Source organism: Blennius ocellaris (genome assembly GCF_963422515.1).
Source record: "Blennius ocellaris genome assembly, contig: SCAFFOLD_69, whole genome shotgun sequence".
Lineage (NCBI taxonomy): Eukaryota > Metazoa > Chordata > Actinopteri > Blenniiformes > Blenniidae > Blennius > Blennius ocellaris.
The window spans coordinates 215,900-234,023 of NW_027662084.1; the positions used below are offsets into that span (position 1 = coordinate 215,900).

Here is an 18,124-nt window from a genome sequence, read left to right on the forward strand (position 1 = left end):
CGAGTCCTCTGAGTGATTCGTCTGAACGAGTCTTCTGAACGACTCCTCTGAATGACTCCTCTTAACAACTCCTCTGAGCGACTCCTCTGAACGACTCCTCTGACCGACTACTCTAAACGAGTCCTCTGAGCGACTCCTCTGAGTGATCCTTCTGAACAAGTCCTCTGAACAACTCTCTGAGTGATTCGTCTGAACGAGTCTTCTGAACGACTCCTCTGAATGACTCCTCTTAACAACTCCTCTGAGCGACTCCTCTGAACGACTCCTCTGACCGACTACTCTAAACGAGTCCTCTGAGCGACTCCTCTGAGTGATCCTTCTGAACAAGTCCTCTGAACAACTCTCTGAGTGATTCGTCTGAACGACTCTTCTGAATGACTCCTCTGAACAACTCCTCTGAGCGACTCCTCTGAACGACTCCTCTGAACGACTCCTCTGAACGACTCCTCTGAACGACTCCTCTGAACAACAATTCCTCTCACTTTGTTTCTTGGAAGCAGAAAGTTTCGTCTCTGATTTGTTTTTTGTTTTTTTAAGAATTAAACTGATTGACGTTCAAGAGTTTCACTTTGTAGATTTATGGGACTGAAGTTCCTCCTTTAGTGGAGCAGCAGAAGGTGGAGCAACAGTAGGTGGAGCAACAGAAGGTGGAGCAGCAGAAGGTGGTTCAGCAGAAGGTGGAGCAGCAGAAGGTGGAGCAACAGTAGGTGGAGCAACAGAAGGTGGAGCAGCAGAAGGTGGTTCAGCAGAAGGTGGAGCAGCAGAAGGTGGAGCAACAGTAGGTGGAGCAACAGAAGGTGGAGCAGCAGAAGGTGGAGCAGCAGAAGGTGGAGCAGCAGAAGATAGATAATTACATCAGAGATGCACTGCACAACGAAATTTCAATTACGTAATGAGACCTGACGTAGTGAGACAGGACCTGACGTAGTGAGACAAGACCTGACGTAGTGAGACAGAACCTGACGTAGTGAGACAAGACCTGACGTAGTGAAACAGGACCTGACGTAGTGAGACAAGACCTGACATAGTGAGACAGGACCTGATGTAGTGAGACAGGACCTGACGTAGTGAGACAAGACCTGACGTAGTGAGACAGAACCTGACGTAGTGAGACAAGACCTGACGTAGTGAGACAGGACCTGACGTAGTGAGACAAGGCCTGACGTAGTGAGACAGGACCTGACGTAGTGAGACAAGACCTGACGTAGTGAGACAGGACCTGACGTAGTGAGACAAAACCTGACGTAGTGAGACAGGACCTGATGTAGTGAGACAGAACCTGACGTAGTGAGACAAGACCTGACGTAGTGACTAACCCTAGCCTCCTTTTGTCTACTAACTCCTTTCCTTTACTCCTTTAGGAAGCCTCCTAACACCTTTCCTTGACTCCTTTAGCAAGCCTCCTAACAACTTCCTTAACTCCTTTAGGAAGCCTCCTAACACCTTTCCTTCACTCATTTAAGAAGCCTCCTAACACCTTTCCTTAACTCCTTTAGGAAGCTTCCTAACACCTTTCCTTGACTCCTTTAGCAAGCCTCCTAACAACTTCCTTAACTCCTTTAGGAAGCCTCCTAACACCTTTCCTTGACTCCTTTAAGAAGCCCCCTAACACCCTTTCTTTACCCCATGACGTCATCCACAGGGTTAAGGTAAAGTCCACAGATAAGGAGATAGGAGGGACAATTCGGACGTGCCCCGCAGTGACGCGACGGGACCCGGATGTGACGATGTAGCGTAGTTGAGCGCGCGCAGCTGCAGCAGATCGTCACGCCGGACAGACTCACTGAAGGGACGGACGTTAACCTTCATCAGACACGTGATCTGAATCAAACACGTGACCCTCAGCAGCTCCGGTGTGTTTCGCTCTGAAGCAGCAGCCGGAAGTCACCAGGTAACACGGAAGCCACTCAGTCCCAAACACCGAGACACCGGGACCCCCCCAGTACCATGCAGGCCGAGTTCCGGGCCCCCAGGCGGAGGACCCGGATCCAGGAAGACTACCAGGGTCCTCTACCAGGTCTCCGCTCCACCAGGGAGCAGGACCAGAACCAGGACCAGTTCAGGGCGGATCTGATCAACCAACACGTGCTGGTCTGGGACCCAGACCACATCCAGCAGGTCTACAAACAGGTCGGGACCAGTCCGCCTCAGACCAGGTCCCAGGGAATCCACATGAGCCTGAGGTTCTGGTCTTGTTTCAGGGTTACTTTGGTAAAGGGATCTTGTCCAGATCCAGACCAGGTCCAAGCCTGGACCAATGGGGGGACAGATCCAGACCAGGTGAGTCTCTGTCTCCTCCAATCAGAAGCTTTGCTGCTGTCAGCTGACCTGATCTGTTCCAGACCCCCAGGACCTGGTTCTACCTGAGACCCCTCAGACCAGGTGAGTCCACATCCACCTTAACAGAACCAGTCCACCTACCAGAACCAGAACCAGTCCACCTACCAGGTACTATGGTATGGGGGCGTTGTGGTACGGGAGATACGGTATGGGGGCGTTGTGGTACGGGAGATACGGTATGGGGGCGTTGTGGTACGGGAGATACGGTATGGGGGCGTTGTGGTACGGGAGATACGGTATGGGGGCGTTGTGGTACGGGAGATACGGTATGGGGGCGTTGTGGTACGGGAGATACGGTATGGGGGCGTTGTGGTACGGGAGATACGGTATGGGGGCGTTGTGGTACGGGAGATACGGTATGGGGGCGTTGTGGTACGGGAGATACGGTATGGGGGCGTTGTGGTACGGGAGATACGGTATGGGGGCGTTGTGGTACGGGAGATACGGTATGGGGGCGTTGTGGTACGGGAGATACGGTATGGGGGCGTTGTGGTACGGGAGATACGGTATGGGGGCGTTGTGGTACGGGAGATACGGTATGGGGGCGTTGTGGTACGGGAGATACGGTATGGGGGCGTTGTGGTACGGGAGATACGGTATGGGGGCGTTGTGGTACGGGAGATACGGTATGGGGGCGTTGTGGTACGGAGCCGTACGGTATGGGGGTGTTGTGGTTCTGGTTCTGGTTCACCTTGACACACCTTCACCCCCACAGGCCCGACCTGCCACACCTGAACCAGGACCCTGGACCCAGTCCAGACCAGGGCCCCCCTCAGTCCAACATCCATCCTGGTCCTGATCCTGGTCCTGGTCCTGGTCCTGGTCCTGGTCTGGACATTGAAGTAGGTGTGTGTGTGTGTGTGTGTGTGTGTGTGTGTGTGTGTGTGTGTGTGTGTGTGTGTGTGTGTGTGTGTGTGTGTGTGTGTGTGTGTTTATTGTGTGTGTGTGTGTGGGTGTGTGTTTATTGTGTGTGTGTGTTTACTGTGTGTGTGTGTGTGTGTGTGTGTGTGTGTGTGTGTGTCTCACATACTGTGAGTGTGTGTGTGCAGGTGGGGCAGCAGAGTGTGTCAGAGTTCCTTCTTCTCACCCTGGAGGAGGTTAGTAACTCATTACTTTACCTGAGGGTCCAACCAGGTCCTGGAGCCGCTCCAGGTTTTACTCTCTCCCTGCTTCAACACACCTGGATCTATTGATGATGTCATCACCCTGCTTCAACACACCTGGATCTATTGATGATGTCATCTCCCTGCTTCAACACACCTGGATCTATTGATGATGTCATCACCAAGGTTGTGAATAAAGCCCAATAACAGCCCTTCATTGCAATCAGGTGTGCTGAAACTGGGAGGAGCTAAACCTGCAGGGGTCCTCAAGGACTGAGGCTGGAGAACCCTGCTTTAACATTACTAGAACACTACATTACCCATAATCCTTTTCTTCATAACTCCTTTAAAACTTTACTCTGTTTTTAACAGACCTTTTTCCTGGTTTATGGTCTGGGCTGCCTGTCTGTCTACCTGCACCAGGTAACTCTCTCTCTCTCTCTCTCTCTCTCTCTCTCTCTCTCTCTCTCTCTCTCTCTCTCTCTCTCTCTCCCCCCCTCCCCCTCTCTGTCTCTCTCTGTCTCTCTCTCTCTCTCTCTCTGTCTCTCTCTCTGTCTCCCCCTCTCTCTCTCTCTCTGTCTCTCTCTCTATCTGTCTCTCTCTGTCTCTGTCTCTCTCTGTCTCTCGCTCTCTCTGATTGGCCAGGAGGCCCGTCTCTCTCTCTCTCTCTCTCTCTCTCTCTCTCTGATTGGCCAGGAGGCCCGTTCTCTCTCTCTCTCTCTCTCTCTCTCTCTCTCTCTCTCTCTCTCTCTCTCTCTCTCTCTGATTGGCCAGGAGGCCCGTCTCTGTCTCTGTCTCTCTCTCTCTCTCTCTCTCTCTCTCTCTCTGATTGGCCAGCAGGGCCGTCTCTCTCTCTGATTGGCCAGCAGGGCCGTCTCTGTCTCTGATTGGCCAGCAGGGCCGTCTCTGTCTCTGATTGGCCAGGAGGCCCGTCTCTGTCTCTCTCTCTCTCTCTCTCTCTCTCTCTCTCTCTCTCTCTGATTGGCCAGCAGGGCCGTGTCTCTGTCTCTGATTGGCCAGGAGGGCCGTGTCTCTGTCTCTGATTGGCCAGGAGCCCCTGTCGGTGGTGGACCTGTGGAGAAGGTTCCGGTCTCTGCGTCCAGACTTTGTCAGTTCCTATGCAGCCTATCACCACTGTCGCAGCAGGGGGTGGGTCCCCAAAGGAGGGGGCGGGGCCAAGTATGGCGTCGACTTTAGTAAGACTCAAGCACATGTGGGCGTGGCCTGCGAAGTGGGGAAGGGGCTAAAGTCACAACTGTTCATGTCAACTTTCATCTGATTTGTCTTCATGTTTTCATTTCACCGTCGGTTTCTAGTGTTGTACAGGAAAGGACCTCCGTTCTACCACGCCAGGTAACACACACACACACACACACTGTGTCAGAGTTGAAGTGTTTTCTCCCTGACGCTGGAATCTCCTGCGTGTCCCTGAACGCATCACGGTGGCTCAGCTACTCCGTGGTCGTCCAGCGAGCCGATGGCGCCTTCAGGGGTTTGGCGTTGCGCCCATTTTCCTGGCGGTCCCTGGCAGCTCTCAGCAGGATCACGGCGAACGTCTCCAAGGTAACGGGTCGGCCCGCCAGGTTGTTGTCATCTGGCTGGATCCCTGCTGTGACCTTTGACCTGTGTGACCTATAACAAACTGACCTATGATCTGTGACCTATAACACTGAACTCCGACCTGTGTGACCCATAACACACTGTGACCTAACCTAACCCTAACCTACCCTAACCCTATAACACATAACACACTGACCTAACCTAACCTAACCTACCCTAACCCTATAACACACTGTGATCTAACCTACCCTAACCCTATAACACACTGTGATCTAACCTACCCTAACCCTATAACACACTGTGATCTAACCTACCCTAACCCTATAACACACTGTGATCTAACCTACCCTAACCCTATAACACACTGTGACCTAACCTAACCCTAACCTACCCTAACCCTATAACACACTGTGACCTAACCTAACCCTAAACTAACCCTAGCCTACCCTAACCCTATAACACATAACACACTGACCTAACCTAACCTAACCTACCCTAACCCTATAACACACTGTGACCTAACCCTAAGCTAACCCTAACCTAAAGTAACCCTAACCTACCCTAACCCTATAACACACTGTGACCTAACCTAACCCTAACCCTATAACACTGTGACCTAACCCTAAACTAACCTAACCTAACCCTAACCCTATAACACACTGTGACCTAACCCTAAACCATCCTAACCCTAACCCTATAACACACTGTGATCTAACCTAACCCTAAACTAACCTAACCCTAACCCTATAACACACTGTGACCTAACCCTAACCCTATAACACTGACCTAACCCTAAACTAGCCTAACCTAACCCTAACCCTATAACACACTGTGACCTAACCCTAAACTAACCTAACCCTAACCCTATAACACACTGTGATCTAACCTAACCCTAAACTAACCTAACCCTAACCCTATAACACACTGTGACCTAACCTAACCCTAACCCTATAACACTGTGACCTAACCCTAAACTAACCTAACCTAACCCTAACCCTATAACACACTGTGACCTAACCCTAACCTAACCCTAACCCTATAACACACTGTGATCTAACCTAACCCTAAACTAACCTAACCCTAACCCTATAACACACTGTGACCTAACCCTAACCCTATAACACACTGTGACCTAACCCTAAACTAACCTACCCTAACCCTATAACACACTGTGATCTAACCTAACCCTAAACTAACCCTAACCTACTCTAACCCTATAACACACTGTGACCTAACCTAACCCTAAACTAACCCTAACCTACCCTAACCCTATAACACACTGTGACCTAACCTAACCCTAGCCTACCCTAACCCTATAACACATAACACACTGTGACCTAACCTAACCTACCCTAACCCTATAACACACTGTGACCTAACCTAACCCTAACCCTATAACACTGTGACCTAACCCTAAACTAACCTAACCTAACCCTAACCCTATAACACAGTGTGACCTAACCTAAACTAACCTAACCCTAAACTAACCTAACCCTAACCCTATAACACACTGTGACCTAACCCTAACCTAAACTAACCTAGCCCTAACCCTATAACACACTGTGACCTAACCCTAAACTAACCTAACCCTAAACTAACCTAACCCTAACCCTATAACACACTGTGACCTAACCCTAACCTAAACTAACCTAGCCCTAACCCTATAACACACTGTGACCTAACCTATCCTAACCTAACCCTAACCCTATAACACACTGTGACCTAACCTAACCTGTGCCTTGCTTTCCAGGAACTCATGCTGTGTTATGTGGTTTACCCAGCCGACCTATCAGAGGCCGAGCTGGACTCCCCGCAGTGTCTGAGACGACTGGAGGTTCAGGTGAGTCTGCAGCACCGGAGGGTTTGTGCTGCCCAACACGACATGGGTTAACATGTACTGGTTCAAGTCTTAATGCCTCCAGAGGACCGCGTGTGTTTCCATGATCCAGGAGCCAGGTAGAACCAGGTAGATGCAGGTAGAACCAGGTAGATGCAGGTAGAACCAGGTAGATGCAGGGTCTGAAGGGAAGGAGTTAAAAGGTTAAACCTGAACAGCTTCGCCAGCAGACCTGCATGACTCCTCCCACCCAGTCACTGCTGACTCCTCCCACCCAGTCACTGCTGACTCCTCCCACCCACTCACTGCTGACCTGTTTCTTCCTGCAGGAGGTCCTGGTCAGCCGGTGGGTCTCTTCTCGGGAGCGGGTGGAGCAGGACGACATCTGATTGGCCGAACAGCAAATCACCTGATCAACTTCTTAATCTGCCGAGTCACCTGATCAACATCTCAATCTGCTGAGTCACCTGATCATCAAAGTATTATTGACACATTTCCAGCTGAACATGAACAGACTGTTTGAATAAAGTTTTCAGAAATCAACATCAAACTGTCTGGTGTTGTTTGAATTCCTCAAAGTGGTGAATGAACTCTAACTCTCCACTTCCTCCTGACTGAACGAGTTCTAACTCCACTTTGTCCTGACTGAACGAGCTCTAACTCCACTTTGTCCTGACTGAACGAGTTCTAACTCCACTTTGTCCTGACTGAACGAGCTCTAACTCCACTTTGTCCTGACTGAACGAGCTCTAACTCCACTTCGTCCTGACTGAACGAGTTCTAACTTCACTTCGTCCTGACTGAACGAGTTCTAACTCCACTTCGTCCTGACTGAACGAGTTCTAACTTCACTTCGTCCTGACTGAACGAGTTCTAACTCCACTTCGTCCTGACTGAACGAGCTCTAACTCCACTTCGTCCTGACTGAACGAGCTCTAACTCCACTTCGTCCTGACTGAACGAGTTCTAACTTCACTTCGTCCTGACTGAACGAGTTCTAACTCCACTTCGTCCTGACTGAACGAGCTCTAACTCCACTTCGTCCTGACTGAACGAGTTCTAACTTCACTTCGTCCTGACTGAACGAGTTCTAACTCCACTTCGTCCTGACTGAACGAGCTCTAACTCCACTTTGTCCCGATTTGAATTGAATTGCAGACTTAAAACTTTATGTTCAATAATTATCCACTAAATATTCATATTATTGTTTTTTTTTGTTCAGGAGATTTTTGAATAAAGTTTTATTCAATAAAAATGTTTTGATCTCGCGGTGGAAAGATCTCGCGATACTTCAGTGGCTCCTTCCGTTCGTCATTCAGCGCTCTGAGCGCAGCGCGTCGGTCCGTACCGAGACCCGAGTCCTGAGTCCCGGAGGGAACCAGAGAGCCCGCCTTGGCCGCACTGAACCACCGCTTCAAGGTCCTGACTAACCGAGCCTCTGATCGGCAGGAGGTAGGCCTCCGTCGGTCTTTACTCCCAGTGCCGGCGGGAGAGAGGGTCGCGTGGAGCGGGAGAGAGCGCGGGAGGCCCGCTAGCTGCTGTTAGCTATCGATGTTAGCATCCTCTTAGCCATTATATTCCACCTTATTACAAAAGCATTAGGATCTCGAAAATATTCCACAGGGGGGCGCCATCTAACTGTCGTGTGTTTGTGTGTGTGTGTGTGTGTGTGTGTGTGTGTGTGTGTGTGTTTGTGTGTGTGTGTGTGTGTGTGTGTGTGGGGTTGGGGGGTAGCAGCATGGCGGACGACCTGGACATCGAGGCGATGCTGGAGGCTCCATACAAGAAGGTGAGTCTGTGGGACAGGATCAAATCCTGTCTGAATGTTTGTGCCATAGTATCACTTCTTTTTCGACTGTAGCTGTTGGACTGTAGCTGCTGGACTGTAGGTGTCAGGCTGTAGTTGTCGGACTGTAGTGTCAGGCTGTAGCTGTCGGACTGTAGTGTCAGGCTGTAGCTGTCAGGCTGTAGCTGCTGGACTGTAGTGTCAGGCTGTAGCTGTTTGACTGTAGCTGTCGGACTGTAGTGTCAGGCTGTAGCTGTCGGACTGTAGTGTCAGGCTGTAGCTGTTTGACTGTAGCTGTCGGACTGTAGTGTCAGGCTGTAGCTGTCGGACTGTAGTGTCAGGCTGTAGCTGTTTGACTGTAGCTGCTGGACTGTAGTGTCAGGCTGTAGCTGTCGGACTGTAGTGTCAGGCTGTAGCTGTTTGACTGTAGCTGTCAGGCTGTAGCTGCTGGACTGTAGCTGTTGGACTGTAGGTGTCGGGCTGTAGTGTCAGTCTGTAGCTGTTTGACTGTAGGTGTCAGGCTGTGGCTGCTGGACTGTAGGTGTCAGGCTGTAGCTGTCGGACTGTAGTGTCAGGCTGTAGCTGTCGGACTGTAGTGTCAGGCTGTAGCTGTCGGACTGTAGTGTCAGGCTGTAGCTGCTGGACTGTAGTGTCAGGCTGTAGCTGCTGGACTGTAGCTGTTGGACTGTAGTGTCAGGCTGTAGCTGTTGGACTGTAGATGTCGGGCTGTAGCTGTTGGACTGTAGATGTCCTGACTGATGTCAGGCTGTAGCTGCTTGACTGTAGGTGTCAGGCTGTAGCTGTTGGTCTGTAGTGTCAGGCTGTAGCTGTTGGTCTGTAGTGTCAGGCTGTAGCTGCTGGACTGTAGTGTCAGGCTGTAGCTGCTGGACTGTAGGTGTCAGGCTCTAGCTGTTTTACTGTAGTGTCAGGCTCTAGCTGCTGGACTGTAGGTGTCAGGCTGTAGCTGCTGGACTGTAGTGTCAGGCTGTAGCTGCTGGACTGTAGGTGTCAGGCTGTGGCTGCTGGACTGTAGGTGTCAGGCTGTAGCTGCTGGACTGTAGTGTCAGGCTGTAGCTGCTGGACTGTAGGTGTCAGGATGTAGCTGCTGGACTGTACTGTGGATGCCAGACTGTACCTATTTGACTCTGGGTGTCGGGCTGTAACTGTTGGACTGTGGCCGGGGGGCTATAACTATTGGAATCTTGGCGTCAGGCTGTAGCTGTCAGACTGTAGTTGTTGGGCTGAAGGCATTGGACTGTAGCTGTTGAACTGTAGGTGTCAGAGCTCCACCAACATTGACATTGTGTCCGTACATGTTGACGAGCTGTGTCTCGGTGTACCAACAGTCAGAAAACCAACACAAAGTGAAGTTTATTTAATGTAGGACCTTTAAACTATGTTTCCATTTCCTCCTACTGCTCCTCCTCCCCCTGCTGATCTTCCTCCTACTGCTCCCTCTCCTACTGCTCCTCCTCCCCCTGCTGCTCTTCCTCCTACTGCTCCTTCTCCTTCTGCTCCTTCTCCTACTGCTCCTCCTCCCACTGCTCCTCCTCCCACTGCTGCTCTTCCTCTTACCGCTCCCTCTCCTACTGCTCCTTCTCCTACTGCTCCTTCTCCTACTGCTCCTCCTCCCACTGCTCCTCCTCCCCCTGCTGCTCCTCCTCCTCCTACTGCTCCACCTCCTCCCCCTGCTGCTCCTCCTACTGCTCCACCTCCTCCCCGTTCTGATCCTCCTACTGCTCCACCTCCTCCCCCTGCTGCTCCTCCTACTGCTCCTCCTCCTCCCCCTGCTGCTCCTCCTGCTCCTCCTCTTCTCTGTCAATCCTTCCCAGGAGGACACCAAGGCCATGAGTCCTAACGGGGAGGAGGAGCGCTCCAAGAGGTCAGTCTGTCACAGATTCATTTCCTCAAGAAGGATCGATGCAACGTCAACCAACCATCTGCCTGTCAGGCCGGTCTCTGATTGGCTGCTCTCTCAGGCCGGTCTCTGATTGGCTGCTGTCTCAGGCCGGTCTCTGATTGGCTGCTGTCTCAGACCGGTCTCTGATTGGCTGCTGTCTCAGACCGGTCTCTGATTGGCTGCTGTGTATTTGACAGGAAAAAACGCAGCCGTGAACGTAAAAAGAGTCGCAGCCGGGAGCGGAAAAGGAGCCGCAGCCGGGAGCGGAAACGCAGCCGGGAGCGGCGCCACAGCCGCAGCCGGGAGCGGCGCCGCAGCCGGGAGCGAGGAGGACGATACAGAGACCACCACAAGCAGTGAGTCCCCCTTTGGCCGGATCCGGGCCTGGCTGCCCCCCCTGCTGTCCCCCACCACTGAAACTACCTGTGTTTGCAGCCGCGGGCGCTCCCGGAGCAAGAGTCCGGTCCGGAAGGAGAAGAGTCCGGTCCGGAAGGAGAAGAGTCCGATCCGGTGAGAGCAGCGCCGTCTTCTGTCAGGACGCCACTTGTTGTGGCTGACGGTTGCTGTTGTTGTGGCTGACGGTTGCTGCTGTTGTGGTGGCGGTTGCTGCTGCTGTTGTTGTGGTGGCGGTTGCTGCTGTTGTTGTGGTGGCGGTTGCTGCTGTTGTTGTGGTGGCGGTTGCTGCTGTTGTGGTGGTGACGGCTGTTGTTGTTGTGGTGACGGCTGTTGTTGTGGTGGTGACGGTTGCTGTTGTTGTGGTGGTGACGGTTGCTGCTGCTGTTGTGGTGGTGACGGCTGTTGTTGTGGTGGTGATGGTTGCTGCTGTTGTTGTGGTGGTGACGGTTGCTGCTGTTGTTGTGGTGGCGGGTGCTATTGTTGTGGTGACGGTTGCTGTTGTGGTGGTGGTGACGGTTTCTGTTGTTGTGGTGGTGACGGCTGTTGTTGTTGCGGTGACGGTTGCTGTTGTTGTTGCGGTGACGGTTGCTGTTGTTGTGGTGGTGACGGTTGCTGCTGTTGTGGTGGTGACGGTTGCTGTTGTTGTTGTGGTGACGGTTGCTGTTGTTGTTGTGGTGACGGTTGCTGTTGTTGTTGCGGTGACGGTTGTTTCTGTTATTGTGGTGACGGTTGCTGTTGTTGTGGTGACGGTTGTTTCTGTTGTTGTGGTGACGGTTGCTGTTGTTGTGTGGCAGACAGCCGATAGACAACCTGACTCCAGAGGAGCGAGACGCCCGGACCGTCTTCTGCATGCAGCTCGCCGCCAGGATCCGTCCCCGGGACCTGGAGGACTTCTTCTCCGCGGTGGGACAGGTACGAGTGCCGTGGCGGGGCGGGGCTTCCGATCCACTGCCGGTTGCTGTGGTAACGGCTGCGGCCTTCCCTCCGCAGGTTCGAGACGTGAGGATGATCTCGGACAGGAATTCCCGCAGGTCAAAGGGCATCGCCTACATCGAGTTTGTGGACACCGGCTCCGTTCCTCTGGCCATCGGGCTGACGGGGCAGAGGCTGCTGGGAGTCCCCATCATTGTACAGGCCTCACAGGTATTATAGTCTCTGCTGGAGGACACGCTACCTGTACACTGTAAAGTACTGTGCCTCTGACTCTGACTCTGTCTCTGTCTCTGTCTCTGTCTCTGTCTCTGTCTCTGTCTCTGTCTCTGTCTCCGTCTCCGCAGGCAGAGAAGAACCGAGCAGCAGCTGCCGCCAGCGTCCTGCAGAAAGGAGCTTGTGGGCCAATGAGGCTGTATGTAGGATCACTGCACTTCAACATCACAGAGGAGATGCTGAGGGGGATCTTTGAACCCTTTGGACGGGTAACACACACACACACACACACACACACACACACACACACACACACACACACACACACACACACACACACACGTATGTGTAAAGTGGTGTTAACACGTCTGTGTTCCTCAGATTGAGAGCATCCAGCTGATGATGGACAGTGAGACGGGACGCTCCAAAGGCTACGGCTTCATCACTGTGAGTCCTTTACCTTGATGGGTGTGGCCACCGCTTGGTGTCCTGGTGTCCTCATGTCCTGGTGTCCTGGTCTCCTGGTGTCCCAGTCTCCTGGTGTCCTCCATGTGAACCCTGTCCTCAGTTGTCAGATGTCCTGGTGTCCTCAGTTCTCAGATGCAGAATGTGCCAAGAAAGCTCTGGAGCAGCTGAACGGGTTTGAGCTGGCCGGCCGTCCCATGAAGGTTGGTCATGTGACTGAGCGTGGCGACGGCGCCGCCGCCTCCTCCTTCCTGGACAACGACGAGCTGGAGCGCTCCGGCATCGACCTGGGGACCACGGGGAGGCTGCAGCTGATGGCCCGGCTGGCTGAAGGTCAGAGCTCCTCCTGCTGCTCCACCTAGCTCTACCATGCTCCACCTAGCTCCTCCTAGCTCCACCTAGCTCCACCTAGCTCCTCCTAGCTCTACCATGCTCCACCTAGCTCCTCCTAGCTCCACCTAGCTCCACCTAGCTCCTCCTAGCTCCTCCTAGCTCTACCATGCTCCACCTAGCTCCTCCTAGCTCCACCTAGCTCCACCTAGCTCCACCTAGCTCTACCATGCTCCACCTAGCTCTACCATGCTCCACCTAGCTCCTCCTAGCTCCACCTAGCTCCACCTAGCTCCTCCTAGCTCTACCATGCTCCACCTAGCTCCACCATGCTCCACCTAGCTCCTCCTAGCTCCACCTATTTCCTCCTAGCTCCACCTAGCTCCAGCTCCACCTAGCTCCACCTAGCTCCACCATGCTCCACCAAGCTCCTCCTAGCTCCACCTAGCTCCTCCTAGCTCTACCATGCTCCACCTAGCTCTACCATGCTCCTCCTAGCTCCTCCTAGCTCCTCCTAGCTCCACCTAGCTCCACCTAGCTCCTCCTAGCTCCACCTAGTTCCTCCTAGCTCCACCTAGCTCCAGCTCCACCATGCTCCACCTCGCACCACCTAGCTCCACCTAGCTCCTCCTAGCTCCACCATGCTCCTCCTAGCTCCACCATGCTCCACCATGCTCCTCCTAGCTCCACCTAGCTCCACCTAGCTCCTCCTAGCTCTACCATGCTCCACCTAGCTCTACCATGCTCCACCTAGCTCTACCATGCTCCACCTAGCTCCTCCTAGCTCCACCTAGCTCCAGCTCCACCATGGTCCACCTAGCTCCACCATGCTCCACCTCGCACCACCTAGCTCCACGTAGCTCCTCCTAGCTCCACCATGCTCCACCATGCTCCTCCTAGCTTCACCTAGCTTCACCTAGCTCCACCTAGCTCCTCCTAGCTCCACCTAGCTCCACCTCCACCACGCTCCACCCACCTCCACCCGTCTGCCTGTGCAGCCCTCCCACAGTGTGTGTGTGTGTGTGTGTTGCAGGTACGGGTCTGCAGATCCCCCCAGCAGCCCAGCAGGCCCTCCACATGAGTGGAGCCATCGCCATCGGAGCCATGGCTGCTGTCTCTGGTACCGTCTCTGGTACCGTCTCTGGTACCGTCCTCCCTCAGGGAGAACCAGGTTCTGCTTCTGGTTCTGGGCCGCTTCTTAATCAGCAGCTCCAAACAACTGCTTGTGTTTCCATAGTCCTGGAGCCACATCCTGTCACTGGTTCTCCCATTGTAGAACCAGGAACCAGGAGACCCACTGTAGCCAGTCTGGTCCAGGAACCAGGAGACTGTAGCCAGTCTGGTCCAGGAACCAGGAGACTGTAACCAGTCTGGTCCAGGAACCAGGAGACCCACTGTAGCCAGTCTGGTCCAGGAACCAGGAGACTGTAACAGTGGTTAGGATTAGGGTTGGTTGGGGTTGGTTAGGGTTAGGTTCCTCATGGTAGGGAGTGGTAGGGTGGTAAGGAGTGGTAGCTCCGCCCCCAGTGTGTCAGACCCCTGATAGGCCGGGGCTTTGGTGGAGGAAAGACCAAGACCTGGTCCTCAGCCGGGCCCTGGACCACAACTAGAACCTGGTAGTTTCTGCTGGAACCGCCCCCGGAGTGCCGGGGGCCCCTGGGGTCTGGGTCACTGCAGTAACGGAGTGTCTTGTGTTGCAGCGGCCATGAACCCGACCATGAACATGACCTCTGCTCCTCTCGGCCTGCCGGCACAGCCTCTGGCCACACACTGCTTCCAGCTGGCCAACATGTTCGTCCCCCACAGGTGCTTCACTTCCTGTTTCCTGTTTCCTGTTTACTCAGGTTCTCATTTGGTCACACATCCTGCATGAACATACAAACATTGAGGGCAGACATGTTTACAGTTCTAAAGAAACCCTGAGACGGGGTCCTGGTGTAACCAGCTTGCACCAGGTGAAACACTCCAGGGAGCACAGCTTGCACCAGGTGAAACACTCCAGGGAGCACAGCTTGCACCAGGTGAAACACTCCAGGGAGCACAGCTTGCACCAGGTGAAACACTCCAGGGAGCACAGCTTGCACCAGGTGAAACACTCCAGGGAGCACAGCTTGCACCAGGTGAAACACTCCAGGGAGCACAGCTTGCACCAGGTGAAACACTCCAGGGAGCACAGCTTGCACCAGGTGAAACACTCCAGGGAGCACAGCTTGCACCAGGTGAAACACTCAAGGGAGCACAGCTTGCACCAGGTGAAACACTCAAGGGAGCACAGCTTGCACCAGGTGAAACACTCCAGGGAGCACAGCTTGCACCAGGTGAAACACTCCAGGGAGCACAGCTTGTACCAGGTGAAACACTCCAGGGAGCACAGCTTGCACCAGGTGAAACACTCCAGGGAGCACAGCTTGCACCAGGTGAAACACTCCAGGGAGCACAGCTTGCACCAGGTGAAACACTCCAGGGAGCACAGCTTGCACCAGGTGAAACACTCCAGGGAGCACAGCTTGCACCAGGTGAAACACTCCAGGGAGCACAGCTTGCACCAGGTGAAACACTCCAGGGAGCACAGCTTACACCAGGTGAAACACTCACACAGAGAGGGTTAGGTTTAGGGTTAGGGTATTATCCATCAGGCAGGCATGGCAGACCCCCCCCCCCCCCCACACACACACACACACACACTGTTAACTTGAACCAGGTGTTCCTGGGTTAACTCTACCGGCTCTACTAGTCCTGAGGAGCTTCATTAACCAGAAGCTTCACAGGAGAGACTCAGTTGAACCTGCAGCTGCTCCCTCGTGGGAGGAGCCTGAGAGCTCCAAGCTCCGCCTCCATTCTACTGGGAGAACTCCTAGCAGCCTCCATGGGGCAGCACTGAGCACTAATGTGTGTGTGTGTGTGTGTGTGTGTGTGTGTGTGTGTGTGTGTGTGTGTGTGTGTGTGTGTGTGTGTGTGTGTGTGTGTGTGTGTGTGTGTGTGTGTGTGTGTGTGTGTGTGTGTGTGTGTGTGTGTGTGTGTGTGTGTAGTGAGGAGCCTCCTGGATGGGAGTTTGATATTCAACATGATGTGATTGAAGAGTGTAACAAACATGGAGGAGTCGTTCACATCTACGTCGACAAAAACTCAGCTGAGGTAAAGACTCACCCTGACCTCTGACCCCTCTCACCCTGACCCCTGACCTCTTTCACCCTGACCTCTGACCCCTCTCACCCTGACCTTTGACCTCCAGGGAAACGTCTATGTGAAGTGTCCGTCCATCCCGGCTGCTATGGCTGCTGTCAACGCTCTCCACGGCCGATACTTCGCAGGTCAGATCCCCCACTGTGTACTACTGCCCACCTGTGTGTACTACTGCCCACCTGTGTGTACTACTGCCTACCTCTCTGTACTACTGCCTACCTCTCTGTGCTACTGCCTTCCTGTGTGTACTACATCATACCCATGTGTGTTTCACTCCACAAACACACACATTCTTGCATCTCAGTGTGATCAGTGATTGATCACAGTGATTGATTGATCAGTGATTGATGGGTGTCCTGTGTTCCAGGTAAGATGATCACAGCAGCCTACGTTCCCTTGCCGACGTATCACAACCTCTTCCCGGAGTCTGTCACTGCCACCCAGCTGCTGGCCCCGCCCCCACGCCGGTGACGTGTCCTGCTCTCTGATTGGCCCGGCTGCGACACACTGGTGGATCTGGAAAAAAACATGTTAGCCCCGCCCCCCCTGAATACTGTCCAATGATTGAGCTCCGTGAGCTGCAGGGGCGGAGCCAGGCCATTGGTCCTTTCTATGGAAACTTTTTCTAAACGAGGTTTGATTTTGTAAAAATAAATAAAATTTTATTTTCAAGTCACTTGGAACAGCATCAGGATTGGCTGAGTCTCACACACACACACACACCCTTTATTGTGACAAATCAATTCATGTGTGTACCAGGTGTGTGTTTACGAGGTATGTGTGTACCAGGTGTGTGTTTACGAGGTATGTGTGTACCAGGTGTGTGTGTTTACGAGGTATGTGTGTACCAGGTGTGTGTGTACCAGGTGTGTGGTATTCCAGAAAGCAGGTTGTAGTAAATGTCCTCACAGGACTGGTAACCCCTGGTGATTGATGAATCCCTTGATGACATCACCACCCTGGTATGGAGTCACATCACAACATCTGCTGTCGTCAAGCGGGTTAGTTGTCGTCATGGTGACCAGAGCTGCAAGGTAAGCTGAGAGCGTCGTCGTCATGGTGACCAGAGCTGCAAGGTAAGCGGAGAGCGGCGCTGTGGTCATACTGGGTCAGAGTTTCCTGGACCGGAGCCGGGACCAAAGAACTGGACCAGGCTGGCTGCAACGCCATTGGTCGGTTCTGTCATCGGCCCACTTAGACCACGTCCTCGTGTGTGTGAGAGAGAGAGAGAGTGTGTGTGAGAGAGAGAGTGTGTGTGTGAGAGAGGGAGTGTGTGTGAGACTTTTCACTTTTGGTTTGGTTTTAATTTTTAATAAAAGAATTATGGTTTTGGAAAGTCTTGACTCGGCACCTCGTTGTTTTGAGCAGGAAGAGTTCACGAGGGTTAGGGTTCTCTGTGGTTTGTAGGGTTAGGGTTCTCTGTGGTTTGTAGGCAACAATTAAATAGAATGAGTTGGTCCTCCAGGGCAGGTGAAATACTTTTCTCTATATACTGTACGTGTCTGTGTATAAATATTATTATTATCACTGCTGTCAAAAATAACGTTCATTGATTTGAAACTTTACCTCATTAAAATCATTTAGCGTAGTTTTACTTTGAAACTTTACCTCATTAAAATCATTTAGCGTAGTTTTACTTTGAAACTTTACCTCATTAAAATCATTTAGCGTAGTTTTACTTTGAAACTTTACCTCATTAAAATCATTTAGCGTAGTTTTACTTTGAAACTTTACCTCATTAAAATCATTTAGCGTAGTTTTACTTTGAAACTTTACCTCATTAAAATCATTTAGCGTAGTTTTACTTTGAAACTTTACCTCATTAAAATCATTTAGCGTAGTTTTACTTCGAAACTTTACCTCATTAAAATCATTTAGCGTAGTTTTACTTTGAAACTTTACCTCATTAAAATCATTTAGCGTAGTTTTACTTTGAAACTTTACCTCATTAAAATCATTTAGCGTAGTTTTACTCCTATCGGAGCAGCAGCAGTACTTGTTACAACGTGTCCTTTAACTCCTTCAATCTGCTTCGTACCGCTTTAGAACCATGAACCACAACGTTCTATTGTCGTTTA

The 18,124-nt window shown here is 52.3% G+C and overlaps 2 protein-coding genes across 12 annotated transcripts; both read left to right on the forward strand.

Annotated features, from left to right (window-relative positions):
* Window positions 1-1,780: 1,780 nt before the first annotated feature.
* On the forward strand, window positions 1,781-7,350 carry tsen2 (TSEN2 tRNA splicing endonuclease subunit). Of its 8 annotated transcripts, none has more exons than XM_080521766.1 (11): window positions 1,781-2,130; window positions 2,202-2,280; window positions 2,343-2,382; window positions 3,056-3,186; window positions 3,390-3,437; window positions 3,816-3,866; window positions 4,495-4,639; window positions 4,760-4,796; window positions 4,895-5,006; window positions 6,754-6,843; window positions 7,170-7,350. In XM_080521766.1, exons 1-11 carry the CDS (start codon window positions 1,948-1,950, stop codon window positions 7,280-7,282), a joined length of 1,029 nt encoding a protein of 342 aa, XP_080377892.1. In that variant the 5' UTR covers window positions 1,781-1,947; the 3' UTR covers window positions 7,283-7,350. The 8 variants fall into 8 exon arrangements, with proteins under 8 accessions (XP_080377892.1, XP_080377896.1, XP_080377894.1 ...); XM_080521770.1 differs by having other exon boundaries at window positions 6,785-6,843; XM_080521768.1 differs by having other exon boundaries at window positions 3,056-3,182.
* Window positions 7,351-8,152: 802 nt separating this feature from the next.
* On the forward strand, window positions 8,153-16,722 carry LOC308148325 (RNA-binding protein 39-like). 4 transcript variants are annotated; one of them, XM_080521784.1, is made up of 15 exons: window positions 8,153-8,292; window positions 8,575-8,629; window positions 10,459-10,508; window positions 10,724-10,882; window positions 10,962-11,036; window positions 11,717-11,834; window positions 11,913-12,065; window positions 12,200-12,337; window positions 12,450-12,515; window positions 12,662-12,866; window positions 13,897-14,007; window positions 14,564-14,669; window positions 15,893-15,998; window positions 16,096-16,174; window positions 16,414-16,722. In XM_080521784.1, exons 2-15 carry the CDS (start codon window positions 8,579-8,581, stop codon window positions 16,515-16,517), a joined length of 1,521 nt encoding a protein of 506 aa, XP_080377910.1. In that variant the 5' UTR covers window positions 8,153-8,292; window positions 8,575-8,578; the 3' UTR covers window positions 16,518-16,722. The 4 variants fall into 4 exon arrangements, with proteins under 4 accessions (XP_080377910.1, XP_080377912.1, XP_080377911.1 ...); XM_080521786.1 differs by having other exon boundaries at window positions 13,897-13,983; XM_080521785.1 differs by having other exon boundaries at window positions 8,159-8,292; window positions 8,578-8,629.
* The last annotated feature ends 1,402 nt before the right edge of the window (window positions 16,723-18,124 follow it).